Raw genomic sequence first — 11,573 nt, 5'->3', positions numbered from 1 at the left:
CTGATTACAACTGGATCACAGCTCCCACCTCCCTGGCAGAGCTCTGACTCTGGAGATGCTCCGACTCCCCACTGTGCCAGCACACCGGCCCAGGCTTTTCCTCTGCACTGGCGTTATGGGTGTCACTCACCTGAGGAGGAGACAACACAGAGCCGGAAGAGGAAGATGGGAGGACACCACGGGCCGGCTGGGGAGTCCACGGCAGGGGAACGGGGTGGGGAGGGGAACGAGAGACGGGGGGGGGAAGATAGAGAGAGAAGAAAAGTGAGGGGAGACGCTTCATCTGCTTGCAATCGGAGCCGCCTCCAGATGGTCCTCTGCCAGTTCGATGACACTGGACCCATTCCGCTGTTCCTTCCGGAAGTCGAGAGATAAACTGTTCCAGTGCCACCAGATTGATGATCTCATCGGCGTCACGGTCTTCTGCCCTCAGCCACCGCCAGCAGGTGTCCCGGAGTTGCTGGCCAAATGCAAACGGCCGGCTGACCACCTCCAACGCCAGCGTCTGGAAATACTGACGATGTTGTTCGGGCGAGTGGCCGACCCACTGCAAGATGGCTTTCCTCCGGTCAGCATACACCAGTCGGCTGTCAGCAGGGAGCTGCTGCGCTGCGAGCTGTGCCTCGCCAGTCAGGAGTGGGAGGAGGCGCGCCACATGCTGCTCCAGCGGCCGCCCCCACGCCTCGGCTGCTTGCTTGAAGAGGGTGAGGAACGCTTCTGGATCGTCCTGCGGGATCATCTTCGTAAGGGTGCCGGCTGCGGTGATGGTCGATGCCACTGCTGACGCGAGCAGATGCCGGAATGCCTGGCGATCTTCCTGCTGGGCCAGCATCAAGGCTTTGAAGCGTTGCTCTTGTTCCTTTCGGAGGGCGATCAACGCTTGATGCTGGTTCTGCTGGGTGGTAGCGAGGGCAAGGATGAGCTCTTCGAATGGGGAGGACTCCACGGGGTGGTTCCCTTCTGTGCATCCCAGGTTTTGGCACCACTGTAGCAGTTCCTGATGTGGGTGGAGCACAGAAGGCGAGAGTTGATTGTCACACACAAACTCTTTATTTCACTTATTTTAGCTTTTCAGCTTTCACTCACTCACTCACTCTATATACACATACACACACGCGTTGTGGTCGGGAAGGAGCCTCTTTTCTCTGCTCTCCCCCTCCTTTTATGCTCCATCCCTGTAACACACACACACACACACACACACACACATTAATTGACAGCAGGTGGAATGACTTGGCCACTTACCTTCTCGACCCCGCCCTCCATTCACAGACTGCCCCCCGCTTCCACAGTCGCACAGTGTGTTGGGGGTGTGGCCCAGGGTGAGCCACGCTCCATATGATCAAATACTAATGAGGAGTTGTTTAATTAAAAAGTGTATATGTATGCTAGGTGTATGGGTTTTTTTTTGTATTTTTTGTTTGTGTTTGTATTAATGTGTTTATTTTTATATTTGTGTTTTGTGTGTAATGTTTGTTTTATTGTTATTTTAGAAAGTGATGTGCTTGCACTAGGGCCATACGAGAGGTTTAACAGTCAGAAACCTACCACAGGTAAAGTGTGTGTGTGTGTGTGTGTGTGTGTGTGTGTGTGTGTGTGTGTGCGTGCGCACGTGTGCACGTTTACATAAGTTTGATCTTTGTGTGTGTTCAAGGTTCTGTTGCTACTGGAGTCATTGTTGCGGTGTTGATTGTGGCTCTGATTGGTCTGCTTGGTTTCTGTTACTTGAGAAACAGGAAGAGGAAGTTGGAGTCTCGTCAGAGTGTTCCAGCTGCAGCGACTCCCCCAGTACCACAAACTGAGGACTCACACACACTCATCGAAAGACACACACAGATTTAGGGTGTGTCAAACACTTGTTTGTTTGTTTTGTGTGTGTGTGTGTGTGTGTGTGTGTGTGTGTATTTGCAGTGTGTGGTGTTATTCTGTTTTGTTTACATTTGTGTGTGTGTGCACGCGCAAACGCGCACGCACACACGGAAACACCCACGCCTTGTTTTTATGATCATTGTATATTTACCTTTTTTGGAAGTTGTGTAAATAATGTTAAACTCTGCTTTTACTGATGGAGGATTTTATTCCTGTGGTGTTTCTTAGGTCAGTCAAGGTGTTTTTATTTTCCTTCCTTTTGGTTTCTGAGATTACAGACAGATGTATTTTATAAAACTATTATTTTAGGTTTCTTTTGAAATGTTTCAATAAAGGGAAGTTCACAAGTAGAAATAACACAAATTATACTATACATAATTATAAAATAATGAAAATGGGGCATGCTCTAGGAAAAAAAATGGAGTAAAATTGAACTTGCACAAAACATCGGTGGAGTTTTAATTGGATGGGATTGAGCTTGAGGGACAGCGCTGTGTTTGCATGATGGGGTTGGATTTTGTGGTATAAGGATTGGTGTAATGGACACGGTAGGTTCATGGGGAGGGGTTGGGTTTGAGTGACGGGGTGGATTTCAGGGAGGGGTTGGGTTTAACAGAATGGGTTAGAATGAGGTGGGTTTGGCGGATGGGGTTTTGTTGAAGGGCTGGGGTTCCTGGGACGGAGTGTGTTTGACAGATGGGAGGGATGAGTTCAAGGGATGGGGGCAGATTTGAGAGATGAGGGTGGGTAAGCAAGACGGTTTCAGCTTTGACAGGTGAAGTTGGATTTGAGTCCCAGTGGTTTTGAGGACCTGTGTCAGATGAAGGTCATTTGATCTTTCCATATTAATGCTATAAAATAAATCAAATATCTGACAGTTTCACTGAAAAAGATGGAAATAATGTTAATAATAGGGTAAAATTACACCTTTTATAAATCCTTACTTTTCCAGTAAACTCCAGCAGCTCGTTCACTGTCTCACCTGCACGAGTCCTGTTTCTCATCACAGCAGCTGCTTTCCAATACAAATGGAATAAACCAAAGAATGCATTCATTAAAAAAACTTTTCAGTGCAATAACTTGTGCCTACACTTAAACAGTTTTTCTTTTCCTAGAACAATCCTTTTATTTTAGAGCAAAAGATAGTTGTCAAATGATGGAATGTTAAATATTAAGAATAAAAGGTCATTACATACTCTCACAAAATGGCGGCATAGGTGTTTGTCTCCGTATTTGTCTGTGTCAATAGCCTAAGTTTGTTACTGCGCCTTATTTTTTTCACATTGTTTACGTATAAGCCCTAATACAGGCCACAATGGGCACGGGAAAGTCTTTGAACAAAAAAACCATAATAACAAAACGGACTTACTTTATCAATAATGTGGAATGCTGGGTTGCTCTACGTGCTGGTGTTTGCATTGGCAGCCCTGCCGGTGGATAATTTCGGGTCTGATAGTGGCTGGGATATGATCTACTCTTGGATTATTTTCACAAGAACTATTAGCATGCCATATTCGGGCAGCGATGCTGCTTTGAGGCCTTGCACCCGCAGGAAGGACAGTCTTGGACGGAGATAGGCTTAGCTTGCTTCAGCTACTTGCAGGCGTACATGGAAGACTTGGCTAGACCGTTTGACAAAGAATGCCTGGATGATTATCCTGCTACTTTTATCAGGTGACATCCACCCCAACCCAGGCCCTAATCTGATAGATTTTGAAAATCCAGCTGATCTCAAAAAGACCAGTGGATTATCTTTCATTCGTTTTGAAACGTGCACAGTTTGATAAACAAAATCGATGCTATTCGTCTGCGGGCAAAGTTGACTGAATGTGACGACATAGTTTTGTTAGAGACGTGGCTGAAACCATTAATTACTAATCATATGATACATATCAGTGACTATAATGTTTTCCGGACTGATCGCTTAAATAGAGGAGGGGGTGTTGCGGTCTATGTCAAAACATCATTGAATTGTTTCTGCGTCGATTCGATCAGTAAACCAAAGTTCTTTGAACTGTCTGCTGTAAAACTCAATTTCCCAAATGGCACCGAGATGACAGTAGTGGGATATTTCTGCCCACCATCTGCGTCACCTGAAGCTGCTACGTTGCTCTCAGAATTTCTGCACAAATTTTCTGATAACAAGCTCATTCTGCTGGGAGATACTGGGATTGGTTATTCACCTCTTCAAATGCACTTAGAGACATTTGCGACACACTTTATCTGATGCAATTAATTCATTCTCCCACTCGTTTAAACCCAGAACATATGGACAAATCTACGTTGATTGACATCATTCTCACAAATGCTCCATATAAATATACTGCTGTTGGTGTATTCTGTAATGTCAGTGATCATTGTACTGTTGCCTGTATTAGAAGCTGTAAGCTTCCTAAAACTAAACCACGATTTATTTTTAAGAGGGACTATAAACATTTTAATGAACAGACGTTTCTGCATGATGTTTATCATAATGATTTAAACTTTGTGTATGATATGGTGGCTGTAGAACAGGCATGAGATTTTTTTTTTTTTTAAACCACCTTCCTGTCCTTAATAGATAAGCACGCACCGTTGAGCAGATATAGAATTAGTGGTAAATACAATCCATGGTTTAATAATAATATTGCCTCTTCCATAAGAGAAAGGGAAAGAGCATGGGCTAAGGCTAAAAAGACTAATGACGCCAAGCGCTGGGTAGTTTATAGGACTTTAAGAAACCAATGCACCAGGATGGTAAAGAATGCAAAAAGCGGGTACTATCTTGAAATTATAAATCAAAATTTAAATGACACTAAAAAATTCTGGACGCTACTCAAATCAACAGCTGTAGAGGTGATTCCTCTCACCCCCCCCCCCCCCCCGAATCTATAAAAACAAATCATAGTGAAACCATAGGGAAACAAAACATTGTAGATGCTTTTAATAAATATTTTATCAATGCAGGGAAAATTACTCAAAGTAGTATCCCTGTACATCTTGAGGAGCGATTACCTTCTACTACACTTGATTTTGCATACAATTGCAATTTTTCCATTATTCTCGCCTTTCAGGTACATAAGGCCCTGTTAACCTTGGACTTTAAAAAGTCTGCTGGTCCTGACCAGATAGAACCTTTCTTCTTTAAGACAGCAGCAGATCTGGTTGCTGGCCTCATTGCCTCCATTTTTAACCTTAGTTTATGTAGTGGGTCTATTCCCAGCTCCTGGAAGTCGGCTCAGGTTCTTGCATTATTAAAAGGAGATGGTCCCTCTGTTTTAGATGACTACCGTCCTATCTCGAGATTATCCGTTATAGCTAAAGTATTTAAATCTCTTGTGAACGAACAACTAAAAATCTTTTTAGCTGATGATAATATTTTAAGTTCTACACAATCAGGCTTTAGGCAAGGCCACAGCACTATAACCGCTGTAACAGCTGTTACAAATGACATAATTTCTGCCTTAGACACCAAAATTCTTGTATTGCTCTTTTCATTGACTTATCCAAGGCGTTTGACACAGTCGACCATGGTCTGTTACTACAAAGACTACATGCTATAGGTTTTGGTGATCCTCTATTAGGTTGATTCTCTAATTATTTAACAGGGAGAACACAGTGTGTTTCTATAGAGAATTGTCATTCTGCATTACTCCGTCAAGACGGGTGTCCCATAAGGGTCAATCCTAGGCCCTATTCTGTTGTCCATCTACATAAATAACATCGACATAGGACTAAACCCAGCTAAGGTACACCTTTATGCTGATGATACCATTCTCTATACTATTGCTTCCTCAATCAAGGAGGCGATGGAGTCCCTACAGTCTGCCTTTGATTTACGACAAATGTCTTTAGTCCAGTTAAAACTGGTACTAAATGCCAAAAAAAACTAAATGCATGATATTCATACGGCCTTGATTATGTCCTGAGCACACAATATTAACACTTGATGGCACTCACTTCGAGAGGGTTACCTCCTATAAATATCTTGGCATTTGGCTAGACAAAAAGTTATTCTTTGATGTGCATTTAGATAATCTTTAAAAAAGTTAAGACCCAAGTTAGGCTTTTATTTTCGTTTAAAGAACTGTTTTTCTTTTATAGCAAGAAAAAGGCTGGTCCAGAGTACCTTTCTATCAGTTATAGGTTATGGTGATACATGCATGCATCTTTAAGCCCCCTTAAGAAACTGGATGTTGTTTATCATTCTGATTGCGGTTTGTAACAAGTGCATCCTCATGAACACATCACTGTATATTATATGAAAAGGTTCAATGGACTTCATTGTATTTGAGACGTAAAATTCACGTTAATTTTTATAGCTAAGACTTTAATGGGCAAACTCCCCCATTATATTTGCAATCTACTGACATTTCGTCCTATTATAAACAGCACATATTCCTCAACCAAGCTCCTTCTTCAGTCCTCTATATCAGGAACAGAACTGGGGAAACTGCCTTTTCATCCTTTGCTCCACATCTCTGGAATGAGCTGCAAAACATGTTTAACTTGGGCCCTATTTACATTATTTCGAATCAGCGGATCATCAGATTAACGTTTTTAAAACGATTCGCGTACACACACAAAATTTCTGTGCCCACAACAAAACCGTTCCCCGTGCACACAGCAACACCAATACACGGATACGCTAATCACATGACTAATTAGACGGCACGTCACATGATCCCAGTGCATATCGGGCATGCGCAAGTCACTCACCACTTGCAAGTGGAAGGATGTCGTAAAAAATGAAGTATGCCAGTCTGTTATCGGCGGTACTGGTACTACAATGACGCCTTTTTTACACCGTGTATGGCCTTCGTGTTTATGCTAGAAGGATCTAACAGTGTTCGGTACACTCTTCACCTCGCAGAACAGCCGTTTTTTGCGATTACAACAAGACTATTTAGTGCTACGGTAACCAACACACTTCCTGTATTGCTCATTCACTTAATGACTTCCTCAACACACTTCCTGTATTGCTCATTCACATGACTAACGTGGCATGACCAACACCAGCGAATCAGGAAGGTGGATGTCACAGTGACGTTGTCCAATGACGACGTCAGCTAGAGCTCAGCACTGCGTATCCTTGTTCCTCAATGTTTACACAGCACCGGATCAGATACGTACTGGGTTGAATACGTGGGCCCTGGCGGATTCAAACTGTTCCGCCTGTGGAGTCGTTTTCCGGCGTTTTAATGTGCATGGAGAGTGCATCCGCAATGAAAACGATACGGTCTAATGTAAGCACCACCTTAGACTCCTTGCCTTCCGTAGGTGTTTTTAAAAGTATCTTAAATGCTGTTTATATTGAATAGTGTCACTGCCTATAGGGACCTATAGCCTATATAGATATTATTTGACCTGTATTACACTCAAAACAATACAACAGCACAGTCATGTTTTATTTCATGAATTGTATTGTTTTTCAAAATAAACACATTTCCATTTTGATTCTTGCAACACATAAAAAAAAAGTTGTGACAATAGATCTCATCTCATTATCTGTAGCCGCTTTATCCTTCTACAGGGTCGCAGACAAGCTGGAGCCTATCCCAGCTGACTACGGGCGAAAGGCGGGGTGTGACAATAAATGACAAAAAAAAATCATTTCCCGCTTTATAATGTTCCCATTTCTTCTCCCAACACTTAAAAGCTGTTTATGGACTGAAGACTCCAAGTGATGAAGTGTTTCAGGTGTTATTTTTGTCCCGTTCTTCCTGTAAACAGGTCTTAAGGTGTGGAACAGTTCGGGGTCGTCACGGTCATATTTTTCATTTCTAAATTCTCCACACATTCTCTATTGGGGACAGAGGTGACACGCCCTCTTCTTCCACAGCCACGCCTTTATACTGTGAGCAGAATGTGGTTTTGTGTTGCCTTGTTGAAATCTCCCTGGAAAAGACGTCGTCCTGAAGGCAGCAGATGTTGCTCCAAAATCTCAGTGGACTTTTCTGCATTAATGCTCCATCACAGAAGTGTAAGTTACCTTTGCCAAGGGCACTGACCCAAGCCCATATCATGATGCACCCTGGCTGTTGGACTTGTTCCTGCTAACAGTCTGGATGCTCCTTTTCCTCTTTGGTTCAGAGCAAAATTGTACATACAGGGTCAAAATTATACAAACAGAAGACCTAATATTTGGTTAAATGTCCCTTAACAAGTTTCTCCTTCACCAGACACTTTTGTTCACAATCAACAAGCTTCTGTCAGAATTCTGGATGGATATTTGTCCTTTCTTCTTGACAGAATTGGTAGAGTTCAATTAAATTTATGTTTCCTGAAACAGACCTGACTTTTACTCACAGTCCAGATAGTTTTGAGAGTGTTGAGGTCAGGACTTGCTTTAAGCTTCATGTTCCCCTGCTTTATCCTCCACAACCAGCTCTGATGTGTGTTTGGGGTCATTGTCCTGTTGGAACACACAACTGGGTCCAGGTTCCTGACGGTTTGAGGTTATGCTGAAGAATCCTGAGGTGGTGGTTGTTCTTCATGATTCTATCCACTTTGCATAATACACGAGTCCCAGTGACAGCAAAACAGCTCCAGAGCCTGATGCTACCACCACCATGCTTAACAGTTGGTACAGTGTTCCTCTGTACCTCTGGTCACTGTGGACAAACAACTCAATCTTTCTTCCATATGACCATACCACTTCCCTCCAGAAGGCTTTTTCTTTGTCCATGTGATCAGCTGCAAACTTCAGTCGAATTTGAAGGTGTGGATTTTGGAGCAGGAGCTTCTTTCTTGGATGGCAGCCTCTCACTCCATGGTGATGTAAAACTCTCTTAACTGTGGACAGTGATGCTGGTGTTCCAGCAGCTTCCAGTTCATGGCAGGCCTGTATCCTGGTGGTTCCTGGGTTGTTCCTGACCATCCAATCCAATTTCCTCTCAGCAGAGGGGGACAGTTTGGGTCTTCATCCAGCAAAATGGCTTGGCAAAGTGACTACACTCCCAATAACTTGTCCTTGTGTATAATTGTTTGAACTGATTATCTTGGAATCTGCCATTGTTTGGAAATGGCGCCAAGAGACATTCCTGAATGTAAATCTAATAGATTTATTGTCACACTAGAGGCGGACTGAGCTGGAATGCCGTCGGAATGAAAATTCTTCGTATATTCCGGGATATTCGAAGTAAATTCTAAGTGTTCGAGCTGCATTCTCTTTGAATTCTTAGACGTTCTAAACATATTCAGCGGCTATTCCGGGAGCGTTCTGACTGCATTTGAGATTAATTCGTACAGCATTCGAGGCACCTTCCGACCAGACTTCGGGTGGTATTCAGGCAGCAGTTGAACCACACTCGTACGGCATTCGAAGTGCATTCTTAATATTCTTACTGCATTCTAACAGCATTCTAGGTATTCCTACTGTGTTCCAACTACATTTGAACTGCATTCGAAAGCTAATACACCCGGAATGTGCAAAAATCATTCAAGGTGGGTTCGAAGTGCATTCTAAGTATTTGAATAGCATTCTTACAAAGATGTAAGAATGTTGGTCAGTTTGAAATTCCCACCCGAATGTGGCATGAATTTTTTGAAAAATTTTTCATCCCAACTGGTTCTGCTTGATTCCTGCTAATTCCGAATAAGTGTGATGGGGGCCTAAGATCCTCTTACTCAGATCTGCACTGAGCTCCTTGGACTTTGCCATTGTACTGTGTGTTGGTCAATCCAATGAGTGTCAATCAAACCCTTTTTATGTTGTGCATAGAGAAGCTACCAGCTTTAGGTGGTCATCATCACTAACAGGAAGTTAAGAGTCCTTGGCCTTGGAGAGTTAAAAGGTATTTTAGAACTTTCAGTGATGCTGAATTAATAATCTAAGTGGGTGTGTGCATATTTTTTACCCTGTATGTATAATTTGACTGTGTTCATTTCAGAAAACCCAAAAGAAATTAAAACTTGTGCAGCAAATTCTTGTTTTTTTTAAAGATGTATTTTGTACAATCATTCTGCCACAGAATCAGAATTACTTTATTAATCCCCAGAGGGAAATTCAAATTTGCAGCCAAGCTCCTGAATCAAAGAAGTAGTAAACATGTCTAAAAATAGAAAATAAAATAGTCTTTAAGAAAAAAGAATAAATAAAAATAAAATAAATTTAAATAAGTTCAATAACTTTTAAGTAAAAGCAAAATGAAGTGATTGTATATACAATGATTCCTATATACATATATTGCACCTGGGTTAAGGATACATGGTAAGAAGTGTACCACAGTTATACAGTGGCATATAACAACACCACTGTCAGAGAGTCCAGTTCCACGCCCACAACATGGCCAGAATTCCTGATAATCTTATTGCGTCTGTTAGTGTCCTTCACCTTCAAGCCGCTGCCCCAGCAGATGACAGCGTACAGGATGGCGCTGGCCACCACAGACTCATAGAACATCTGCAGCATCGTTCAGCAGATGTTGAAGGACCTCAGCCGTCTTCCACAGCACGGGGACTCTCTGAAGACCCAGGCTCGTGTTGAAGACATGCTGAAGTACTCCACTTAGCTGGAGGGCACAGGTCTTCAGGGCCCTGGGGCTAACACCATCCGGGCCTGCTGATTTTCCTGCATGGAGTCTCTTCAGCTGTCTTCTCACTTGCTCCTCGCTGATGATCGGTGTGGGGGTGACGGGTGGGGGAGGGATGAAGGTGTTTCTTGGGGGGGGGGAGTGCTCAGCCAGGGGGTCTGTTGAGGAGATGCAAGCAAAGTCATGAAATGGGGATGAGGTTGGGCAAGAAGAGGCGGGGGAGGGGAGAGAATGTAAAGTGTGTGGTTGTAGCCATCCCGCAGAAGAGTGGTGGTGGTGGGTTGGGGTCACGCCATTGAATCTGTTAAAGTAGAGATTCAGCTCATTCACCCTTTCCACATTGCCATGCACTCTTTCACTGTTGGTTGGCTTGTAACCAGTGATGGTCTTCATTCCACTCCACACCTCTCTCCTGTTGTTCTGTTGGAGTTTCCACTCCAATTTCCTCCTGTACTTATCCTTGGCCTCCCTGATCGCTGCTCCTCCTTGTTGCCAGCTCTGAAAGCCCTCTTCTTCTCATTTACAAGGGCTTTGATGTCCTTCGTTACCCACAGCTTGTTGTTGGGGTAATAGCTGACAGTCCTAGCTGGGACAATGGTGTCCACACAGAAGTTGATGTATCCCGTGATGCACTCTGTGAGCCCATCAATGTCGTCTCCGTGGGGCTCGCACAGTGTCTGCCAGTCTGTCACCTCAAAGCATCCCTGCAGTGTCTCGTTGGCCTCGTCTGTCCATCTCCTCACTATCTTTGATGTGGTGGGCAGACTCTTCACCAGAGGCACATACTGTAGCAGGGGGAGAGGTAAATCAGGTTGTGGTCTGACCTGCCCAGTGGGGGGAGGGGGGAAGAGCTGTAAGCTTCTTTAACATTAGCATACAGCAGGTCTATTGTTCTTCCCTCTCTGGTAGGACAGTTCACAAATTGGGTGAAAGTGGAAAGTGTTTTGTCCAAATTAACATGATTTAAAGTCACCTGAGATAGCAATGAATGCACTCGGGTGTTGAGTCTGTAGCCGGGCTATTGCAGAGTGAATAGTATCACAAGCAGTGTTTGGGTTTGCAGAGGGGGAACATAAACAGCCACCATGAGAACATTAGAAAACTCCCTGGGCAGATAATATGGACAAAGTCCGACAGCACACAGTTCAACATCTGGGCTGCAGATACGCTCCTTCACGGTGATGTGAGCTG

At 43.6% G+C, this 11,573-nt stretch overlaps 1 protein-coding gene across 2 annotated transcripts in view; it reads left to right on the top strand.

The window, feature by feature from the left end:
* Window positions 1-3,075, top strand: part of LOC132883047 (kunitz-type protease inhibitor 1-like) — a 50,915-nt gene extending 47,840 nt beyond the window's left edge. Inside the window, exons 9-10 of one of the 2 annotated variants that reach the window (XM_060916183.1) lie at window positions 1,494-1,553; window positions 1,737-3,075. In XM_060916183.1, the coding sequence (XP_060772166.1) occupies window positions 1,494-1,553; window positions 1,737-2,005 (329 nt within the window). In that variant the 3' untranslated portion in view covers window positions 2,006-3,075. Of the gene's footprint in view, window positions 1-1,493; window positions 1,554-1,654 lie in introns of both variants that reach the window. The other variant, XM_060916184.1, reaches the window with a different exon arrangement.
* Window positions 3,076-11,573: the final 8,498 nt, after the last annotated feature.

This window comes from Neoarius graeffei, chromosome 3 (assembly GCF_027579695.1).
Source record: "Neoarius graeffei isolate fNeoGra1 chromosome 3, fNeoGra1.pri, whole genome shotgun sequence".
In the NCBI taxonomy this organism is placed as follows: Eukaryota; Metazoa; Chordata; class Actinopteri; order Siluriformes; family Ariidae; genus Neoarius; species Neoarius graeffei.
The sequence above is the reverse complement of the archived record's forward strand: the minus strand, read 5'-3'. Positions and strand labels throughout refer to the sequence as shown.